Source organism: Gracilinanus agilis, chromosome 3, assembly GCF_016433145.1.
Source record: "Gracilinanus agilis isolate LMUSP501 chromosome 3, AgileGrace, whole genome shotgun sequence".
NCBI classification, from domain to species: domain Eukaryota; kingdom Metazoa; phylum Chordata; class Mammalia; order Didelphimorphia; family Didelphidae; genus Gracilinanus; species Gracilinanus agilis.
In genome coordinates, this window is record NC_058132.1 from 397165232 (window position 1) to 397188426 (window position 23195).

Below are 23195 nucleotides of genomic sequence, written 5' to 3' on the forward strand. Positions count from 1 at the left end.
TCTTCTTCTTCTTCTTCTTCTTCTTCTTCTTCTTTCTTCTTCTTCTTTCTCTCCCCTCTTCTTATCATTCTTTTATTTCTTTCCTCCCTTTTCTTTCTTTCCTTAAATGTTAACCTGGAAATCATAGGGCTACAAGGGACTTTATAGATCTAGTTAACATCCATTCTGGAAAGTTTGATGATGCACTGGAAAGCTAGGTGGCATAGTGAATAGAATGCCAGGCCTGGATTCAGGAAGACTCATCTTTCTAAGTTCAAATGTGGCCTCAGATATTTACTAGCCATGTGACCCTGGGCAAATCACTTAACCAGGTTTGCTTCAGTTTTCTCATCTGTATAACTAGCAGAGGAAGGAAAGGGAAACTACTTCAGTATCTTTGTCAAAAAAAAAATCTCAAATAGGGTCAAGAAGAGTTAGACACAACTTAAGTGATTGAACAACCACAAGCATCCCTTCCTCACTATATTGACACGTCCTCTTTCCCATTTAGCTCATTTTAATCTCAAGATATGGAGGTCAAAAGAAGGTTAATTAATATCCTCAAGGTACGTGGTAGGTAGTACAGCTGGAGGAAAAAACCCAACAATGAAACAAAATGAGTCTCTAGATTTCCATTACATTTACTTTCTAAATCATTCCCTTACATCTATCCCTGTTGAATACATCTTGTTTATATTTAACCAGCATTCTATCCTGTCAAGATTGTTTGGGATCTTGATTTCATAATCTGTGATATTAGCTGTTCCTTCCAAGTTTGTGTCAGCTGCAGATCTCATAAGCATCCTTCTAGTTCAGAGCATTATTGCTTTTGGACAAAAGCCATTGTACAATTTTCAGATCTCGTAACAGGTTCAAAATACTTCTTAGAAAATGAATACAAAATTTCCAAGGAGGACAACATTAAAGTTCCTGAGTGTATTAATATTCATTTTGAAGTCAATTTTTGTCAGTAAATCATTAGCATGGTACAGTGGAAAGGACTTTGGATTCCACCAGAGTACCTAGGCTCAAATCATATCTCTGTCACTGGCTACCCTATGTAACTTAATGAATCATGTAGCCTTTTTGGGTCCAAGTTTCTTCTTCTGCAAAGTGAAAAAGTTATACTCACTGGTCTTTTTACTTCTAATCCTATGATCCGTGAAATCATAACCCAGATGAAACACAGTATCTTAACTTACCTTTAAAACTAGAATGAGCTTTGTTGTTGTTGCTTGGTCATTTTCAGTCATATCCAAGTCTTCAAGGCCCCCTTTGGAGTTTTCTTGTCAAAAATATTGGAATAGTTTGCCATTTCCTTCTCTAGCTCACTTTACAGACTGAGGAAACTGAGGCAAACAGGGTTAAGTGGTGACTTGACTAGGATCACACAGCTAATAAATGTCTAAGGTCAGATTTGAACTCAAGAATATGAGTGTTCCTAACTTCAGGCCCAGCACTCTCTCCACTGTGCCATCTAGCTTCCCTAAAGTAATACTATTATGCTTCAAAGTTCTTAATGAATTAAATAAGCTTTTGAAGGCTTGCCTGAAACTTTGTGTTAGCTAGAGAATCATTACTTGCTATTCTTCATGTTTGTGTGTGCACAAGTATAAGAATGTATGTGTATGTGTATAGGAAAAAAGGAGATAGATTTTTGTCCAGCTTTTCTGATGTAGGTTGTATTTATGACCATGGTTCAATTAAAGTGCATTTTCATTATTTTTCTAACCTTTCCAGAAAGAACCTTTGGTGCTAATAGTTATTCTGTCTGCAGAAGTTAGAAGAGTTACTGCTTGCATGTTTAGTACTAGTCATGGTTTTCATTTGAAGTTCAATTAAATATTCATTTGTGTCAAGAAGTAGTACCTATATGTCAGTACAACAACATTCAATGTTTCCTGTTTTTATTGTTTACTATTAAAAGTTTGTGTCTTCTTCCTCTTCAAATTCCCTGGCTTTGTTGGTGACTAGATGTTCCTTCTCTTTTACAAATGATCAATTAATATCTTGCTTGCTGTGCCAACAATACACTTTTAATCTATTTTACAGCCAGGTATCAGATCAAAATTATGTTCTGTTGAACAAAATGAAACTATGAGTGAGTCCCCTTTTATCTTTGCAGCTTTTAAACACTAGTCTTTACACAGGTCTTACTGCTATGCTGTTAAGTGTTACATCTGTTTTTCATTACTTATGTATTCTTTATGTATTCAGGAATTCACAATACCTTTCATTTCTTTAACTTTTAAATTTGTTACATATAGGGTGCTGTCTAGCATGACAGATGCGATTCTGGCTCGAGTATATAAACACTCTGATCTGGACCACCTGGCCAAAGAAGCTTCAGTACCAATAGTTAATGGATTGTCAGAGATGTACCATCCTATCCAGATTCTGGCTGATTACCTCACTCTACAGGTATGCTACTTAAAAAAAATTTTTTTTCGGCATCTTTCAGATGAATTTTTCTTCAGTCAGTTGAAATAAAATACGTAGGATTACAAAGGAAACAAATTATGTTGAAATACATTTATCAAAAAATTAAGCAAACCAAAACAAAACAAGCCCAAGTTCTTGGGCTCCAAGTCAAGATCCCTTGCCTTAGTAGGAAAAGAAACTCTGTGGTGGTTTTCATCCCCCTCCTTCAGATACAACCTTCCTAAAAAGAGAATTTAAATACCAGTAAACAGCTGTTTTGTATTAGTGGCAATGTGGGGGAAATCTTTGATTTTACTAATGAGGCTATAAAAATGTTTGACTGCTTGGGTTGAATACAAGTTTTGTGCAATCCTGGATTTAGGGGAGCAGGGTTCAAATTCTAGTTCCATCTCTGTAACCTTAGGCAAATCACTTAACTTGAATTTCCTCATTTTTAAGTGGTTAAAAATGATCATTTTCAATTTCCTTTATGGTTCTGGCTATAGTCCTTGAACAGGTATTAGTTTTAATATAGGCCTTTTATCCAATTTGATGCCTTATTTGTAAGGAAACTTTGAAAAAATTCCAGCTCTTTGGTGAAACATTTAACTTTGAAGCAAATTAAAATGACTACAGAAGCATGCAATGAACACAGTTTAATGGTGTGGCCTATTGTCCTAGGTCAGTGATGGTGAACCTTTTAGAGACGGAGGGCCCAAACTGCAGTACCTCACACTGTATGTGAGCCCCTCCTCTTACCCCAGATAGGGGAGGGGAGAAGTACTCCCATTGGGCCAATGGGCAGAGGGGCAGGGCATGTGAGAAATGTCCTCAGGTGCAGTGGAGGGTGAGGAGAGCCACCCCTCCAGCATGCGTGCCATAGGTTTGCCATCACAGTCCTAAATCTTAAATTTCACCTAGTTCATAGCAGCCACTTGTTTCTAGATGTGCATCAGCTGGAAAAATCCTGAAATGCTTCTTCTATTACTCTTGGACTGCTGAGATAGCTTCCAAGTAAAATCAACCAAAAGTTCCCATTGTAGGATTCATTCATCCAATGAAGAAAGGAAAAACTAATGCATATATATATAGCATACCTGAAGTTTGCCTCTAGCTTTCTCCTCCATTTCTGTCATTTCTGCGATTGTCCAGCCACCTTCTAAATGCCTCTACATGTACCTAACCCCCACTACAGTGCCCTGCCAAGCCCTTCCCTCCTCTAGTGGCAGGCTGTGATTTGGACCCACTGTTGCAAAATTATATCGATACCAGTTTTATGTCTGGCATCCCATTTTCTGAGGACCCTAATGAGCTAATCTAATGAACTAACCAATGACAATATATTAATGACCAATTGTGGAGGAGTACATCATCTTCCTTTGGGCTATTTGTACTTTAATAAACATTTCTGAAAATACAAAGGCTTGATGCAAAGACATGAAGTTCTAGTATTAAAATTACAGGCATTATTCACAAATTGATGAAAATATAATTTTAAGCAAGGGATCACTGAAGATGGAGTAGTGAAGAGAGCACTAGGCCTGGAATCAGGAAGACCCAAGTTCAAATCTGTCCCAGACACTTGCTAGCTGCATGATCCTAAGCAAGACCTTTAACCTCTGTTTGTTCAGTTTCCTTCACTGTAAAATGGGAAAAATAATAGCACCTCCCTCTTAGAGTTGTAAAGTTCAAATGAGATAATATTTGTCAAGTGCTTAGCACAGTGCCTGGCACATAACAGGTAGCATATAAACTCTTTAAAAAATTACACTATAAAGATGGTTAGCAGTTATTTATATGTATGTAAATATATAAATATATATAGAGGCAAGCAGTATTATACCTGTCATTAAAATGTTTTGAGCTGTGTGACCTTGGGTAAGTCACTTAACGCCCATTGCCCAACTCTTACCAGTATTCATTCTAAGACAGAATATAAGAATTGTTTTTTTTAATGACTTGGAATATACCCTCCTGCTAGGATTTGAATACATTCTGTGTTTTTTTTGAGAAAGAAAAATAGTATATGTTTGTATTCCATGTACCCAGTAAGGCTCTCTGTATGAAATTTGCACTAATGTAAACAGAAATGGTGATGGTGCATGTAAGAATGTTGGGGAAAGATGTTATATTTTTCCTTTTTACCAGTGTCAATGGAAAACTAAGCTACCCATCAACTCTCAGACAACCAATAATGGCTCTAACTGACTCTTCAACTGATCACCAAAAATATGTGCTATCGTGTAGGAATCCCTAGAGTAATAGGGGATTCTCAGTTAAAGCTAAGGAGAATTTGAATAGGAGAATTGAGGCACTTCTCTTTTTAAAATAAATTTTTAATGATAACTTATGTTTTCAAAAAATTTCCTTCTTTACTCCTTAATTCTCTCCCTTCCAAAGAGCAATACCTTATAACAAATAACTTAAAAAAAACCAAGCGAGAGAAAGATTTATCAAAACCAATAATACACCAAAATAAATAAATGAATCAGAGTTCCTCACTCATGGATCCCCTACCTATGCAAAGCAGAGGGGAGGTGTCCTGTCATATCTTCTCTTTGGAGATAAGCTTATTCTTTGTAATTTTATAACATTCATTTTTTATTGTTGTTGTTCTATCTGTTGCTGTTCTATCCAGTTTTACTATTGTAGTCATTTTGTATGTTTTCTTGGTTCCATTTGCTTCACTTTGCATCAATCCTTGTAAGTTCATGCCACTCTGTGGTCATTTGTCCTTTTTTTAAAACAAACAAACAAACAAACAAACAAACAATCCTAACTTTCCATCTTGGAATCAATATTGTGTTTTGGTTGCATGGCAGAAGAGTGGTAAGAATTCATCAATGGGGATTAAGTGACTTGCCCAACATCACACAGCTAGGAAGTACCTGAGGCCAGATTTAGACCCAGGACCTTCTGTCTCTAGCCCTGGCTTTCAATCCACTGAGCCACCTAGAAACCCCCTGTCATTTTCTTATAGTATGGTAATTATTACATTATACTCCCAATTAATGGACATCTACTTTGGTTCCAGTTCTTTGCTACCACAAAAAAATCTGCTAAAATATTTCGATGCATATAAAGTCTTTCTTTTTATCAATGACCTCCTTGGGGTATATGCCTAGAAAAAGAATCTCTGGGTCAAAGGATATGAATGCAAATATTTCAGATGACCCCCCCAAGAGTCCCTCAAATGCCTACGTATGCTTAATACCCAGATGTCTCATAAAAATCAATCAAAATAGCATGGGATTTGGGATGGGAAAAATACCTCAAACTCTTATTAGTCACTATGAGGCAATGAAGTCATTACTATAATAAGAAGAGTTATTTTTCTACACCTACTTGAGCCATGATGGATTGCACTTTCATGCCATTATTCTCCAGACTGAAAAGAAGCAAAATAAAATCATAATCTGGAGTGGAAAGAACTTGTAAAGTATTCATACTATGAAAAGATTTTAAATAGTGATTTCTTTTCCATGAGGAATAGTAAAATCATAATTTTATTTTTTTTCCTTTTTAATCTAAGATATGGAGGTGACTCTGGTTCTCAAAGACTATCAGTAGATGTCCTTCCAAACTAGAAAGACTTTCATTATGGACCTTATAACCTGGTAACAGACTTTATATTGTATGTCTATTATTTGAGAACCAGCTTAGGTAAATTCAAACAGGCCCAATGACAGGTTGTCTGCAAAGAAAAGCTGCAACCTGCATTGGTAGAGGAAGTACCTATATTATGGATTTTAAAATGACATTTTAGAATATGGGCACTGTTGTGGATGTGGATGGGATCATTTAAGAGAGTAGCTAAGATCTGAGTTGGAAATGCTTCTTCTAGTTTCAGGGTAAGTGATGAAGGAAGAGAAGGAAATCAGAATTTCAAATGGATGGTTTTTCCTTGTTTCTCCTTGTCTTTTCCCAGCCTTAGTCTGTTATTTACTCACTTGTTTTATAGGAACATTATGGTTATCTGAAAGGCCTCACACTCAGCTGGATTGGTGATGGGAACAATATCCTTCACTCCATCATGATGAGTGCTGCTAAATTTGGAATGAATCTGCAGGTGGCTACGCCCAAGGTAAGCAAAGATGTCTGCTAATGGGAGGGAAGATTAAAGGATGATTCATTTTCCCTCAACATCAGGAAAAACTAATCTCCCCTTAAAAAAAATAAAAACAAACAAAAAAAAACAACAAAAAGCCTCCTCTATATCAGGAGTTAAGTATGTGAAGCTGTCATTAATTCATTTTGTGACTTTGGGCAAGTCATTTGAACTCTGCAAGCCCTGATTTCCATTAACTATAAAATGAAGAAGCTGAACAAATAATCTCTATTGTCTCATCAAGCTCTTAATTCATGTAGTTCTTATTCAAATCTGTATTGGAAATAAATAATAATAGCAATAACTGAAGTTGATAATAATTCATATCTATGTAGAACTTTCAGTCTTGCAAAAAAGTGCTTTCTTCACATCTCTCTGAATTTGGTGGTGCAAAATTATATTATCCTCATTTACAGAAGAGGAAAGTGAGTCTCTGTGAGATTCTGAGACTTACCCAATTGATTACATTTTAGTGACTCAAGCAGGATTTGAATACTCATTTCCTGACTATACTTCAGTAGACTAACTCCAGAAGCAACAATTAATTGGTATAGGAGATTGAGCCTGGAGTCAGGAAAAGCTTAGTTCAAATCTAGCCCCAGACACTAATATCTCAATTTTTGCATCAGTAATGTGGAGATAATAATATCACCTATCTCCCAGGTTGTTGTGAAAATCAAATGAGATACTTGTAAAACTCATTGCAAGTCTGAAGACATACAAATTTCAGCTTATTACCATAGCAACCTGCCTGTTACCAATGGGTTTGATGGGTGACCCATTAAATTAGCTTAACCATCTGTGAGTGTGTGTGTATGATAGGCAGAAAATGTAGATAGGCTGCATGAACTGAAGGGCACCCAAAAGGATAATGGAAAGTCATATAATGGAGGCAAAGGATTGCATCATTTAAAGAGACAGTAGTATAGTAAAGAATGTGAGGCTTGGAACCTGATGGCCTGAGTATGAATTATTTCCCTTCTTCAAGATGTCCCCTCTTTTTAACTTCTCTAGTTTTGATGGAGGTACCACTAACCTCCTACTCATTCAGGCCACAACACAGGTATCATCTTTGATATAAAATATTCAAATATCAAATCCTTTGTTTAGCTTTTAAAGCCCTTCATATCCTGATCCCCTTCTTACCTTTCCAGTTTTCTGACCTCCCCCTAGACTCTTCCATCCAGTGATCCTTGCCTCCTTGCTGTTTCTTTCACATGACCCTTGTGGGATCCATATTGCAGAGAGGGGTTCAAGCTGCAGCACAGAATTCCATAGTGCCCCCCAGAACTCTAAAAGAGGGGGCAGTTAGAGGCAGTTGGAGTCCTGGTATAAAAAGGCAGGACACTTTGCTTGCAGGGTCCTGGGTCCTGGGTCCTGTTCCTAAACTTGGTGCTGTCTCTCTTGCTCTTAGATCTGAGCAGAGGGGCAATCTGTGTGGCTCTAAGCTGAACCATTCAATCTCTGACAGCCAAAGCTCTTTTACTTTTGTTAGACCTTCAAGCAATACCACAGTCTACCTTAGTTTAGCTGCCTAGTTTAGAAAGAAGAATATTTAGAGGCTTAGAGAGGGGATCAGCCATTCAAGATACATTTCCTACTTTGGGGTGAGGGGCTGCTTATTTGACATAGCTGTATTAGGTAGCTTTCTCCTTACCTATCAATCAGAAGCCATTTTCCCCCTTCCCATTCCCAGATATCATTAAACCCTTATCATCTAGGAACAGTGTCTGGATACAGATAATTTGGGGAAATATTCACATCCTCCATAAGCCAAGTTCCTCTTACTAGTGGCCCTGAAGTTAATCCTAACCTCTGAGCCAGTGAGCTTCTAAAGACATCAAGCTTCACCTATTTTATCCTGTGGGGAAATAATACGGAGAAAGACATCATCATAAGTAGTTTAGCCTTTCCCCACTTACCATCTTATCAAGCTAGACTATCCTCCATTACCAAGCTATTAACTGTCTTCCAACTGCTTAGAGGGAGGGGGGAGGTGAAGGAGTACTCCTCAAATTCCTGCCCCTCCCTTCCAGTCAAGCCTGTTTGTGTTTCTCCAAAGACCTGGGATTAGGGAGACTTCAGTGTCACTGACCCCTGTCATCTTACAGTTCCAACACACTCCATCCAGCAAATGAAATATGTAGCTCCTTTATATGACTCCAAATGTTTTCAATGTCTATCCTCCACACCTGGAATGCTCTCTCTTTTCATCTATCTCTTCCTTCTGGCTTCCCTGGCTTCTTTTATGTCTCTGCTAAAATTCTACCTTCTGCAAGAAATCTTTTTCTACTCCTTAATCTTAGTGCTTTCTCTTTTAAAAATTATTCCCAATTTCATATATATATATATGCCCTGTTGCCACTCCAAGAAGAAATAAGAAAAAAACATCAAATCAGAAAGCAAATGAAGAATATAAACAGGTACAAGCTAAGCATGCAGGTAAGAAATGGGAGTTTGAAAAAAGAAAACAAGAGAGAGAAGAAGCACAACAATGCTATAAAAAAAGAAAATGGAAGCATATAAAATATTGAGCAAAAAAAACAAAAAAAGGACAACCAAATCTGAACTTACAAATGGAGTATCTTCTATAGAAAATGCAAGAGAAAACCTAAAACACATGTTTTGTCCTTTAATAAATATTAAACAATATAAAAAAGGTAAATGATCTCCCCTTCCCCATTAGATAGTGGGCTTTTTGAGAGACTGGGTTTTTTTGGAGGGGTGGTATGTTTTTTATTGCTTTTCTTTGTATCCCCACCCAGAGTTAAGCATAATAAATGCTTAATAAATTCTAGATTGAGTGATCTCCACCTTCCAGAATTCTGAGCTTCCTTCAAGGTTTTTAGATCAGGTATCATTAGCTAACCTGTATCTTTTCCTTTATAGTCCCCCAAAAAATGTAAGCTCCTTGAAGGCAAGGATTGAGGTTGTGTTGTTTGGTTTTTTTGTCTTTGTGTCCTAGCGGAGTGCTCTTCACTTGGTGCACACTTAAGAAATGTTTGTTGAATTGACAAATGAAAAGAGTTTAAAAGTAACAACAACAACAAAAATAAATAACCATTTCTCACATTAGTACTGCTGTTTATATGGGATACATGAGTTTATTCCCTGCCTATTTGCATAAGTGAGCTGTCATATAGATAAAACTCTTGCCATGGCTGACTGTGTTATAAAAAGATATAGGTTAATAAAAGGACCTGTGTTCTATCTAGAATAGAAACGGTCCATTTTTTCTTGAGTTGCAGCCATTTAGTCACATATGACAGAAAGTGTGGGCAGCTATGTGGGCCAGTGGATAGAGTGCTTGTCCTGGAGTCAGGAAGATTCATCTTCTGAGTTCAGATCTGGCATCAGACACTCACTAGCTATGTTTCCCTGGGCAAGTCACTTGGGCCTAGTTGCCTCAGTTTCCTCATCTGTAAAATGAGCTGGAGAAGAAAATGGCAAACACTTCAGTGTCTTTGCCAAGAAAACCCCAAATGGGGTCACAAAGAGTCAGGCACAACTGAAAATGAGTAAAGAGCAATTGATAAAAAAATATGAAGTGTCCTTCAGAGCTGAAATTGTACAAGGATAAAAGCAAGTCCCTTTGTCTCATCCTCTACTCTTCTCATTCTCTCTCACTTTTATGCCTTCCCTAAGTGCACCAGCACAGTAACAACATCTTAATTATGTCTATACTGGGAGTAGAGACAAAATGGTGAATGCACCTCCTGAAAGCTTAACAGTCAAAGCAGGTTTGGGAAGTCTCTAAGTGATTCTCCCTGCTGTATCAAGTAAGCTTAAATAAATGGTAGAATTTAGATTTGAGAAGGTTTGGGAGGGGAGCAGGAGACAAAGAGGAAATAGAAGTAAGAGTAATGCCAATATTCAATATGAAGGAAAAAAACATAACAAAAAAGTTCTTGGAAGAAAATTACTATTTAAATGCAAGATTTATTATTAGATTTGTTTTTGTTGACAAAATATACAAGTATGATATTTATTCTCATAGATAAGACATTTTATAAAATGCTTTATTTTAAAAAATGAATTTTAAACATTTTATTGGATGTCAAGGGTCTTTCATTACTATTGAAATGAAAAAAAATCAGTATTAAAAATAATTACAGCACTGTTCTGAGGCAGAAACTCATTTAAATGATAAAGAGCATTAAAAACTAGCTAAATCTTTGGCCAGGGATTTTGGTTGTTGTTATGTTTGAGTTAGGGTTTTTTTTTTTAATATTCTGGGAATTCAGATAGTGTTAGAATAGCTACATACATTTGCAAGGCAACATTTATTATCAGATTTGCTTTCTTTAAAGATAAAGCCAAAAGATATATTGCCTTACTGAATACTCAAAGGCCTCTATGGCCATAATTAATCTACCTGCCCACATCACTCCAACTTGGCATAGGCTGAAAAGCAAAATGACTTAAAAAGCTATTTTGGGGGCAGGTGGGTGGCTCAGCAGATTGAGAGCCAGGCCTAGAGACAGGAGGTCCTAGGTTCAAATCTGATCTCAGACACTTCCTAGCTGTGTGACCCTGGGCAAGTCACTTGATCCCCATTGCCTAGCCCTTACCACTCTTCTGCCTTGGAACCAATACATAGTAAGGTAAGGGTCTTAAAAAAGAAAAAAAAAAAGCAATTTTGTTAGAGGAAGGAGAGGCAGGCTCAAAGCCAAAGAGACCTGAGTTCTAGTCCTGCCTCTGGCTCATATTGGCTGGGTATTGTTATTCAGGCATTTTCAGTTGTGTCCAATTCTTTGTGATCCCCATTTTGAGGTTTTCTTGGTAAAAATACTACAGTGGTTTTGCCATTTCTTTCTCCAGATCATTTTACAGATGAGGAAACTGAAGCAAAAAACATTAAATGACTTGCCCAGGGTCACACTACTAGTAAGTGTCTGAGGTCAGATTTGAACTCAGGAAGATGAGTCTGGTAGAGATGGTACTGTACCATCATGCTACTTTTGTTGTTGTTCATTCATTCAGTCATAACCAATTCTATGTGGCCCTTTTATCCTCCATTCTCTCTCAAAGTCTGTCCAAGTTCATGTTCGTTGTTTCCATGACACTGTTCATCTCAAACTCTGCCACCTCTCTTGTTTTTGTCTTCAGTCTTTCCCAACATCAGGATTTTTTCTGAGTCCTCTCGTCTCATGATATGACGAAACCATTTAAGCTTTAGCTTCAGTATTTGATCTTCCAGTGAAGAGTCTGAATTAATTTCTTTAAGTATTGACTGACTTAATCTCCTTGTCTAAGAACTCTCAAAAGTCTTCTCCAGCACCACAATTTGAAAGCATTAATTCTGTACCAACCAACTTTCTCTTACTGGCTGAGTGACCTTCAGCCTCAGTTTCTTTATCTCTAAAACAGAAATAATGATAGCAACAATCTCTCAGGATTGTTATGAGGCTCAAACAAGATGATATTTGTGAAATCCTTTGTAAATGTTAAAGAACCATATTAAGGGCTAACTATGATGGCTGATAAGTATCAATCACAATAATTATATTGTGATATTGATGGAATCAGGAAGATTCATCATCCTGAGTTCAAATCTGGCATCAGACATTAGCTATGTGACTCTGGGTAAATCACTTAATACCATTTGCCTCAGTTTTCTCATCTGTAAAATGAGCTGGAGAAGGAAATGGCAAATCACTCTAGTAACTTTGCCAAGAAAACCCCAAATGGGGGCACAAAGAGTTGGACACAATTGAAATGACTGAATAACAAGGTGGTAATAGCCAGCACCAGAGTGATGGCAGTTTCAGAGGACTTCATTACACTTCTTAACCTCTAGGAACCTTTTTAATTCCACCACCCTCAAAATACTCACCTGCTGGATGGGAATCTCCAAATCTATTTTGTGTCTACACTTTCCAATCACTGTTATCATTTTTGTTACTAAACAAAAATAAGCAAATTATTTTGAATATAGTCTAGAATTAGACTGAAGAATTAGGCAAACCTTTCAACTCATAGTGGTTTTGTGGGGTGGGGAAGGTTACCAAAAGCTAGTATGAAAAAAGCAAAATATTTTATCTTGTCAATCTAGGAGGCAAAATTATTAAGAGGATGTGGGGGGAAAAAAGAGGATGTGGGGGGAACCAACTTACCTTTTAAATGGCTACAAAATCTAAAACTAAGTTTTTATATTAGAAATGGATGAGTTACTTGGATTGATCTTAAAAGTTATCAAATGTTTTAGTAACCAAAAGCTACAAAAAATATGGCATTTTCATTGCTGGTGGAGTTGTGAATTGATCCAATCATTCTGGATGGCAATTTGGAATTATGTCCAAAGGGCTTTAAAAGACTACCTGCCTTTTGGTCCAGCCATACCACTTCTGGGTTTATACCCCAAAGAGATAATAAGGAAAAAGACTTGTACAAAAATATTTATAGCCGCACTCTTTGTGGTGGCAAAAAATAGGAAAATGAGGGTATTTCCTTCAATTGGGGAATGGCTGAACAAATTGTGTTCAAATCTGCTGGTGATGGAATACTATGTGCTCAAAGGAATAATGAACTGGAGGAATTCCATGTGAACTGGAAAGACCTCCAGGAATTGGTGCAGAGTGAAAGGAGCAGAACCAGGAGAACATTGTACACAGAGACGGATACACTGTGGTACAATTGAATGTAATGGACTTCTCTACTAGCAACAATGCAATGACCCAGGACAATTCTGAGGGACTTATGAGAAAGAACGCTATCCACATCCAGAGAAAGAACTGTGAGAGCTGAAACACAGAAGAAAAACAACTGCTTGATCACATGGGTTGAAGAAGATATGATTGGGGCCTAGTGCAAATATCAATAATATGAAAATAGGTCTTGATCAATGACACATGTAAAACCCAGTGTAATTGCGTGTTGGCTAAGGGAGAGGAGTGGAAGGTGGGGAGGGAAAGAACATGAACCATGTAACCATGGGAAAATATTCTAAATTAATCAATAAAAAATATGGCATTTTGTAGCATCAAATGCACAGTTCACATTTCTTTCCTATAAAGGATTTATTCTATTTTATCCTATTGGGGAAGACTTAAACATCATGTTTACTCATCTTGCTCAAAAGAATCATGAAATGTGTCCATCATGAGGTGGGCATTTTCTTTGCTACATAATTTGTTATAATCCTAACTCCATTGAAAGATAGGACCCTAGGAAACCCATATGTGTTACATATATCTGCAAATTAATGGTTCAACTAGGGCAGGGGGAGTGGGTTTTTTTCCAGATTACTTGTTGATACAATTTTTAATAATCATTTTTGACATTTTCCAATGCATGTTTTCTTTCTTCTTCCCACTCCTCCACCCTCCCCAAGACAACAGGTAATATAACATAGATTGTTTATGTGTTATCATAAGATACTTGTTTTCATATTTATCATGTTGTAAAACAACACAAATTGTTTACACTAAACAAAAATTCATGGAGGAAATACAGTGAAGAATGGCATGCTTCAATCTGCATTCACACTCCATCAGGTCCTTCTATAGTGGTGGATAGCCCTTTTCTTCATGAGTCAGTCCTTGCATTGTTGATAATAGTTGTGATTCACAGTTGATCATGGTACACTGTTGTTACTGTGTACTATGTTCTCCTGGTTCTACTCACTTCGTTTTGCATCATTTCATATAAGTCTCTTCAGAGTTTTTTTTGTCTTCGTCTTGTTTGTCATTTCTTATGACACAATAGTAATCCATTAGAATTTTTCCATTAGAATTAGAACCACAACTTGTTCAGCTATTCCCCACTTGTTGGACATCCCTTCAGTTTCCACATTTTTCTTTGCCACCACAAAGAGCAGCTATAAATATTTTTGTACAAGTAGGTCCTTTTTTCCTTCTTTGATCTCTTTGAGATACAGATCTAGTAGTGGCATTGTTGGATCAAAGAGTATGCACAGTTTGATGGCCATTTGGTCATGGTTGCAGAATGGTTGCATCAGTTCACAGCTCCACCAACAGATTTTTAGCATCTCAATTTTTCCACATCTCCAACATTAACAATTTTCCCTTTTGGTTGCATTAGCCAGTCTGATAGGTGTGAGGTGGTACTTCAAGTTCTTTTAATTTGCAGTCTCTAATTAATAGTGATTTAGAACATTTTTTTCATATGACTAAAAATAGTTTTAATTTTTTCATCTGAGACTTACCTGTTCGTGTCCTCTATCTGTTTTTGACAGGGTTATGAACCAGATCCTGGTATCACCAAACTAGCAGAAAAATATGCCAAAGAGGTATGATTTACATTTTTAAAAAATAATACTGTCTTCACATTTCAAGGATCGTTGTTTAATCTGCTTTTTCATTTATGCTAGCATGGTACCAAGCTGTCTCTGACATCTGATCCAATGGAAGCAGCCCAGGGGAGCAATGTCTTAATTACAGACACCTGGATAAGCATGGGACAAGAGGAAGAGAAGAACAAGAGGCTACAAGACTTTCGAGGCTACCAGATAACAATGAAGGTAGAAATCGATGCTTCTCGATAGGTTCATTAATTCCATTTATAAAGGCAAGAACCATAAAATTACTCTTTCTCTTTAGGGAGAACAGGGTGTCCTTTTCTTCTCCATTAAAAACTCCTTGTCCTCCTGTGGGGAATTTGTCCTTCCCTCTCAGTTTAGCTGTGCCCTTTGCAAAGAGATTCTTGTGATGGATGCAGCAAAGCTGGGAACCAGACATTTTTACAGTTATCAAAAAAAAAGTATCATTATAAGGCATTGGAAATCTAAAATAAAAAATGCATCAATGATACTTTTTGAACCATATAATTTCTTAGGAATTTCCATTAGTTTTAATCTTATTCTAAATTATGTTTGCTTTGTTAAATCCCTGAGAAACAAAATGGATTGTTTTGGGGATCAAATTAGGTACTGGAATCCCTTCATGATCCAATCTTTGGATATTCCTTAAAAACCTTGAGGGAAACCTAATGTCAAATTTGATGAAAGGGCCAGATGTAATTAACACAGGATCCTAGATTTAACACTGAATTGGACCTCAGCTGTTATCTAGTCCAATCTTCTCCAAAAGGACAAGAAACCTGGGATTCTTAGAAGTTATATAACTTCCTCAAGGTCACACAGGTAACTAAATAGACTAACTTAGAGTTTAAGGATCAAAAGATTATACAACTAGAAATGGAGTTCTTAACCTTTTTTGTGTCATGGACCCCTTATCAGATGGATGAAGCCCCTTCTGAGAATAATAGTGTTTCTAAATACATAAAATAAAATGTTATGGACTTCAAAAGAAATTAATTATTTTGGAATGCAGATATCATTGTTTTCCAAGTTTATGGTCCTCTTAAAAATCTATCAGTGGGGGTGCAGCTGGGTAGCTCAGTGGATTGAGAGCCAGGCCTAGAGACGGGAGGTCCTAGGTTCAAATCTGGCCTCAGACACTTCCCAGCTGTGTGACCCTGGGCAAGTCACTTGACCCCCATTGCCTACCCTTACCACTCTTCCACCTATAAGTCAATACACAGAAGTTAAGGGTTTAAAATAAAATAAAAATAAAATAAATTAAAAAAAAATCTATCAGTGGGCTCCAAGATGGAAGATAAGGGTTTAAAAAAAATTAATTAAAAAAGGGGGGGGCAGCTGGGTAGCTCAATGGATTGAGAGCCAGGCCTAGCGACGGGAGGTCCTAAATTCAAATCTGGCCTCAGACACTTCCCAGCTGTGTGACCCTGGGCAAGTCACTTGACCCCCATTGCCTAGCCTTACCACTCTTCTGCCTTGACTCCAACATGGAAGGTAAGGGTTTAAAAATTTTTTTTTTTTTACTCTATCAGTGGGGGCAGCTAGGTGGCCCAGTAGATAGAAAACCAGGCCTAGAAACAGGAGGTTTGGGGATCAAATCTGGTCTCAGATACTTCCTAGCTGTGTGACCCTGTGCAAGTCACCTAACCCCAATTGCCTAGGCCTTAGGCAACGTCTTGAGTTTGGACCCAAAGTAGTAGGGATAATATAAATCTCATATGGAAAGTAGCAATTGGCAAGGATGATAGAAATGTGATTTTTTTTTGTTATGTAAGGAAAAGAAAAGGTAATATAGCTTTTAAAAATATAATTTTCAGAAAACAACTAAGATAAAGCTAAAATAATTAAGACAAAAATTGAAAATAATCAGAACTATAATCTAAGAACTCATTTTCTGAATTATTTGAACTAATATATTTAAATGTATGTAACGGGCCATAATCAAATATTCAGATTTTAGATTTATGTAAGATTCTCAAATAGCCTTCTTATAGATTCAGATGAGCCTCTTACATTTGGTCTTTTATTACACTGGCCATAAGATTGTTTCTTCTACTAGAGAACGTATCATACGTTTCAGTGATTTGAAACTTATCCTGGGAATAGAGATAACTAATCAATCAAAAAGCATTTACCAAGACTTATTTTTTGCTGGCTATTGCACTAGGTATTTTGAAATAGACAAAGACAAAGCAGCCTGACCTCAAGAAGCAAATCAAAGGATTCACACACACTCACATGTGCCACATTCAGGGATCTCCTTGTCTTGACCTCTTAGAGATACTTCCAGCACTGTGTGTTTGTTGAACGATCAGCAAGATGCTAAGAAATGCAAGTATGCCCTCACACATGGCGTGCTTAGCCAAAGTGTACTGAGTTCTCATTAACCATTTCCAACATCTTTTTTGTTGTTGTTAGACAGCAGGAGTAGCTGCTCCCAACTGGACATTTCTACACTGCTTGCCCAGAAAACCAGAAGAAGTGGATGATGAAGTATTTTATTGTCCAAAGTCACTTGTATTTCCAGAAGCAGAAAACAGGAAATGGACAATTATGGTAAGAACTAGGCTGAGCTTAGCCTTAAAGTTGGTGAGTTTAAGTGACTTACCCAGTCATATACTATCTACTAAATGTCAGAAGCAAGATTTGAAATCAGGTCTTACTCCAAGGCCGATACCATATCAGGGGTTCTTAACGTATCCGTTTTGTTTGTTCAGGTGTGTCTAATTCTGTTCATGCCTGCACTTGGGGTTTTCTTGACAAAGATACTGGACTGGTTTGCCATTTCCTCCTCAAGCTCATTTTACAGAGGAAGGAACTGAGGCAAACAGGTTTAAGTGACATTTGTTGCGAGGATCAAATTAGATAATATTTGGAAAGAGATTTTTTGTTGTTGTTCAATCATTGTTCAGTCTTGTCCAACTCTCGTGACCCTATCTGGGGTTTTCTTGGTAAAGCTACTATAGTGGTTTTCCATTTCCTTCTCCATAGATCTGTGGATAGATTTCAGAGTAGGGGTCAAGGAGTCCATGAAAGTGGATGGGAAAAAAATAACAGCTTTAGTTTCTCTAGGATTCCTTTCCTTTGCACTCCAGTGTATGTTATTTATGCATGTGAAAAATGTCATATTTAGATGTCCAAAGGCTTCAGAAAAGTGCCAAAGGGGTCCATAACATACGAACAGGTTAAGAACCTCTGTACTTTATAGCATATTGCCTTTCTCATACTAATAATGTAATTGAAATATAGTAGATGCTCAACTTGATCAACTATATTTGTTTTTGGAACTAGATTTTGGGTATCTTTGCATGCAAGGGAGAGTTTCAGTATTTTAAAATTCTAAATTTGATGTACTAGATAATGAGAATAATTTTTTGTTCTTGCCAGTCTTAGACACAATTATCTTTATTTCAAAAAAAAGAGTTTGAGGACTAACCATGTTAGCTCTATAATAAAGGAAGTGACATAATAAGTGCTTTTGTTTTTGTCAGAAAATAATTGGATCACCAATGATAATCTGGCCTTCATGATCTTTGAATTTTTTCTTCCTTTGAAATTCAGAAAGGAATTCCAGAAAATAATAATGCCTACTGGAATAATATTTGCATAGATACTGGCTGTTTCTGGCTGCAGGAAAAAACCCCCACCATATTTAAGCCCTATTGCAAAAAGGCATTTTGAGCTAATTACATTACAAAAACATGACCTACCTAATTCATCTCAGCCCTTGTACACAAAACCAACATTGGGGCCAGCTTTGCTAAAAATTTAGAGCTAATATTCTAAGGTCTGGTTCTCTTTCCTCCATAGAGATAGACTCCACATATACTCTCATAAAAAGCAGGAAAAAAATGAAAGAGAAATCTCAGTCTGAGCCCCCCACTGAGATGTCTCTCAAGGATAATACTGGGTATTTTGTAAAAAGATGGCAAATGACTGATTTTTAAGTGGTTGTAACTGCTTAAAAGCATATATGCTGACTTTTAGTACCCTGAATAGTTTCATGGTGGGGCACTATTGGGCACATTATAAATTGTTTTTGCCCCATGCATAATATTCTATTTATCTGAGTGTCTGTGGGTACATGCCCATAATTTGCTTTACTGATCAATCTAGTCTGTATTTTAATAGACATACAGTCCTCAGTTAAACCAATCTCTAGGACCATTCCAGGTACACAAATACAGGTTTTTTGTTTGTTTGTTTTGGGGTGGTTTTTTGTACACTGGAAAGCTTTGTCCCTTTAACAATTTCCTTGTCAATATAGTGGAATGGAACCATCTCTGGATCTGGAACCAGAATATATGTATATAAATCCAACTTTGCAAGTCCCTCACTACCTATGCAACTTTAGCAAAAGAATTTCCCTTCTCTAGGCCTCATTAATAGTTTCCTCATGCATCAGATGTTGAGGTTTATCTAAGAATTTTAAAGTTTCTTCCAGCTCTAAATCTATGATTCTATGCAAAAAACTATAACCATTCCAAAGTGGTTATTAACCCAAATAACTCATAGCCCAGGAGCCACACAGAGCCCACAGCATTCCTGAGCATAGCCCAAATCAGACCAAAATGCAGCAGGGAAGTTATTTAACAAGCCATTCAACAAAAAGTTAAAAGAAGAATAAAGCTACAATGAAGCATAGAAAATATCACACCTTAAGGCTAAGACAATATGTAGCCTCACGAAGATCATTATGTATGGGTTAGTGATGGCCATTTCTATCTCAGTTTGACACCATGGCTCTAACCCAGAATACATCTCTTTTAGATTATTTGGCTTTTCCCAGCAATTAGTGATGTTGCCAAGGAAGACAGTGTCTCCCTGTCTCTAAGGGACAGAACAGGGCAGAGTCAGCAGTCCTCCCAGAGACCTCAGATGGGTTTGTACCCCCGCCAGCAGATTTTGCTGTGAAGATGAAGTGCAAGGCCATTGAACAACCCAGTAGAAATCTGATGCCAGAAAGAGCTCTAATGCGGATGCTGAAAATATACAGCAATATAGCAGAGAAAATAGTCACATTTTATAGAATCCCCAAGTGCTCATTTCTGAGGCCATTAAAAAATATGAGATGTGATTCCTGGGACTCATAAAAAAAAGGTTATAAATTTCACACAATGTGATAAGCAGGTCATCCACGAAATAATCAACTTATACTAATACTTTAAATATATTTCCCCTTAAGTACTGTTGCCATTTTCATAAAATACCTCCTCTATGAAGCCTTTTCTAATGCTACATTAAGTATTTTGGAGTTTGTTGCATGAAAAGAATGATGAATTTGGAGTTGCAGGGACCTGAGTTCAAATCTTGCCTCTTCAATGCACTGGGTCACTTTAGGCAAGTCACTTAACTTTTTTGGACTTTATTTTAATAATTAGTAAAAAAAAGAAAAGGGGGGAGGTTGGACTAGATGAACTCAAAGATGTCTTCTCAATGTAAATCTGTGACCCTGGGGAATAGAACAGGGAAGGACCTTTGAGATTGTCTAGTCCAACTCTTTTATTTTACAGATGAAGTTATTGTTTACCCATTTGGGGTTTTCTTGGCAAAGAAACTGGAATGTTTTGTCATTTCCATCTCCAGCTCATTTTACAGAGGAGAAAACTGAGGCAAACAGGATGAAGTGATTTGTCCAGGAACCACAGAGCAGAAGTGTGAGACTTCCTGACTTCGGTCCAGCAACCCCTCCACTCTGCCACCTCGCCGTGTCACTGTTTTATAGATGACCAGAGAGGCTAACTAACTCATCCAGAGTAATACAGCTAATAAGGAAAATTAAAATCCAAATACAGGCCACCAGATTTTTAATTCAAGAGTTTTCTATATCATCTTCTTACCTATTACTTTGCTATCTACCTCTCCAATGTATTGATTGTGTGAAAATTTTATATTATTATATATCATATTTGTGAGTATGTCTTATCTTACTCCTAAACTAAATTCCACAAGGGAAAGAATCATATTTTCTCTGAACTCTGTATCTCCCAAAGCACCTAGTGCATTCCTCTATGTACATCAAATATTTAATAAATTATTAAAATAAAATTTTAATTTATGTAATTTTGTAAAGAGCAGTGTTCTAGAGGCATGGACTTGCATCCCAACTTTGATTTAGTTGACTAGGTGGCACAGTGGATAGAGAATTGAGTCTGGAGTCAAGGAGACTTAAATTCAAAACCAGTCTCGGACTCTAGCTGTGTGACCCTGGATAAATCACTTAACCTTTGTTGGTCTCAGTTTCCTCATCTCTGAGATGAGAATAATAATAGCACTTAACTCTTAGGGTCGTCGTGAGGATTCAGTGAGATCAAAAGTGCCTGTTCCTTCCCACCCTCGTTTTCTTCATCTGTCAGATGAGTTCTGGATTAGACCATCTTTAAGATCCTTTTTCAGCTCTAGCTTCTGTACTTCCTCTCAACTAATATTAATTCATTTACTAGCATTTCCATTAACCTGAAGCTGCCCTCCAGGAAGAAGCTTACAGTCCACAAAAGGTGTTACAGAGCAAACACAGGAATGTAAATGTTAATCTGAGACACGGATGGGTCGATGGTATATGGGTTAGGTAGAGGCATATGTTAGAGGTGGGTAATAGCATTAAGGGATGGCTGGGGTAGAAAGCAGGGAGATGAGCCTTTGAAAAATCCTTGTTGGAGGAGGCGGAGGGAGGAGAAGCTATTACCTCTGGCACTTTTCATAGGAGAGATGACAGCAAATTCTAGTGACTTGTCCCTGGCATTTATATAATACTTGACAGTTTTCAAAGAATTTTCACGTATGTCGTCTCTCTCTCCCTCAATATGACCCTGGGATGGTGCAGAAAATCTCAAGGCTAGAAAGCATCAGATGAGGCCCTCTAACCCAAGTGTTCTGATCTGAATTTAGTCATTTGCCTGCTTCATCTCTATAATCCACATGATCTCCCAAATTCCCAAGGCTCGCCAATCTAAAGCAAATTTACTTTTTGTTGATCCTCAATTGACTCACTTCAAGCTTCCTGTGATGCACACAGGCTGTAGTAATATGGAGAACAGTGGATATGTGGTTACCCAGATAATTTAGCCAGCCAATTCCTGCAGTGTTCTCAAGGTTGCAAAAATCAATCACAGAGGGCCATCTAGGTGGCTCAGTGGATAGAGAATTAGATCAGGAAGCAGGAGGTCTTGGGTTCAAATTCGGCCTCAGACACTTCCTTGCTGTGTGACCCTGGGCAAGTCACTTAATCCCATTTGCTTAGTCCATACCGTTTTTCTGCCTTGGAACCAATACTTAGTGTTAATTCTAAGGCAGGAGGTAAGGGTTTAATTTTTTAGTTTTTTTGTTTTTAAAAAAGGCAAGCACAGCTAGCACTCTAGATCCTTTCAACCTTAGAATTATTCCTTAAGAATCACATGGATTATTTGTATAGCTGGGCCAATCTGCTCATTCTTGACCTTTCCTCATCTGAATAAAAACAAATGTAGCACAGAATCATCCCCTTATCATTTCAGACGTTTCAGCATCTTGACAAAGCACAGTCTGAATTGTGATTTGCTCGGGAAAGCTCATTTTTATCCCAAGCCCATTTTCCTCCCTCCACCTCGTTCTCATGTCACATTCATTTCTGATGTGTATTAATTTCTTTCTTTTTCTTTTCATCTCTGCTGCAGGCTGTCATGGTTTCCCTGCTGACAGATTACTCACCGCAGCTGCAGAAGCCTACATTTTGATGCTTTGGCTCCGACCAAAGAGGAAAAAATATTCTGTAACAGCAGAATATTTTAGTCCATGGAGAGGAGGAGGGAGAGGAGGAAGAAGATCAAAGAAACACGAGCCATTCCCTAATATAGCCAATAGGTGGATTGTACAAATTCGTGTTGCCGCTGTGAAATCCCATCCAATACTGAAGCTGTCATTTGGACTTTTTTTTAATCTTTAAAAGCTCCATAGGATTTGTGTTTAGCTTGTACTTTTTAACTGTCATTTAGTGAATGAATGTGAGCATTCATTTAGCCATTGTTTGCCACCTCAGCCCAAGAAAATAGAACTCACAAAGCAGGTTTTAGGTCTCATTTGTAACAGCCTAAAGGATCATCCTTACAGTGATTTGCACATGAAAATTTCACCCCTGATCAGCTGTTGAATAGATCTGTAATAATAAAAAATATAATAATAAATAATAATAAAAACATTACGTTTGTGTGGCAGTTTAAGAGATTTCCTCATAATGAATTGTTGAGCAAGGGAGTGAATATAGGTTGCCTTCATGCCCTTTGGGAAGGACACAGTAATCCTGACCAACTAGCAAGGCCAGGTAAGTCGCCTCCCAAATGGATTCTCCTCTGAAGCCCACCAGTGTGGGACAGGCCAGCAGAGTTCTCTTGTGGAGGAAGGCATAGAGAATAAGACAACTCAGCCATGGCC

At 37.4% G+C, this 23195-nt stretch overlaps 1 protein-coding gene across 2 annotated transcripts in view; it reads left to right on the top strand.

Moving 5' to 3' along the window:
• OTC (ornithine transcarbamylase) overlaps positions 1 to 22965 on the top strand; it is a 79588-nt gene extending 56623 nt beyond the window's left edge. For both annotated transcript variants that reach the window (XM_044670163.1, XM_044670165.1), the window contains exons 5-10: positions 2247 to 2400; positions 6362 to 6484; positions 14706 to 14759; positions 14841 to 14990; positions 17208 to 17345; positions 22442 to 22965. In XM_044670163.1, coding sequence (XP_044526098.1) covers positions 2247 to 2400; positions 6362 to 6484; positions 14706 to 14759; positions 14841 to 14990; positions 17208 to 17345; positions 22442 to 22501 — 679 coding nt within the window. In that variant the 3' untranslated portion in view covers positions 22502 to 22965. The remainder of the gene's footprint in view (positions 1 to 2246; positions 2401 to 6361; positions 6485 to 14705; positions 14760 to 14840; positions 14991 to 17207; positions 17346 to 22441) is intronic.
• Positions 22966 to 23195: the final 230 nt, after the last annotated feature.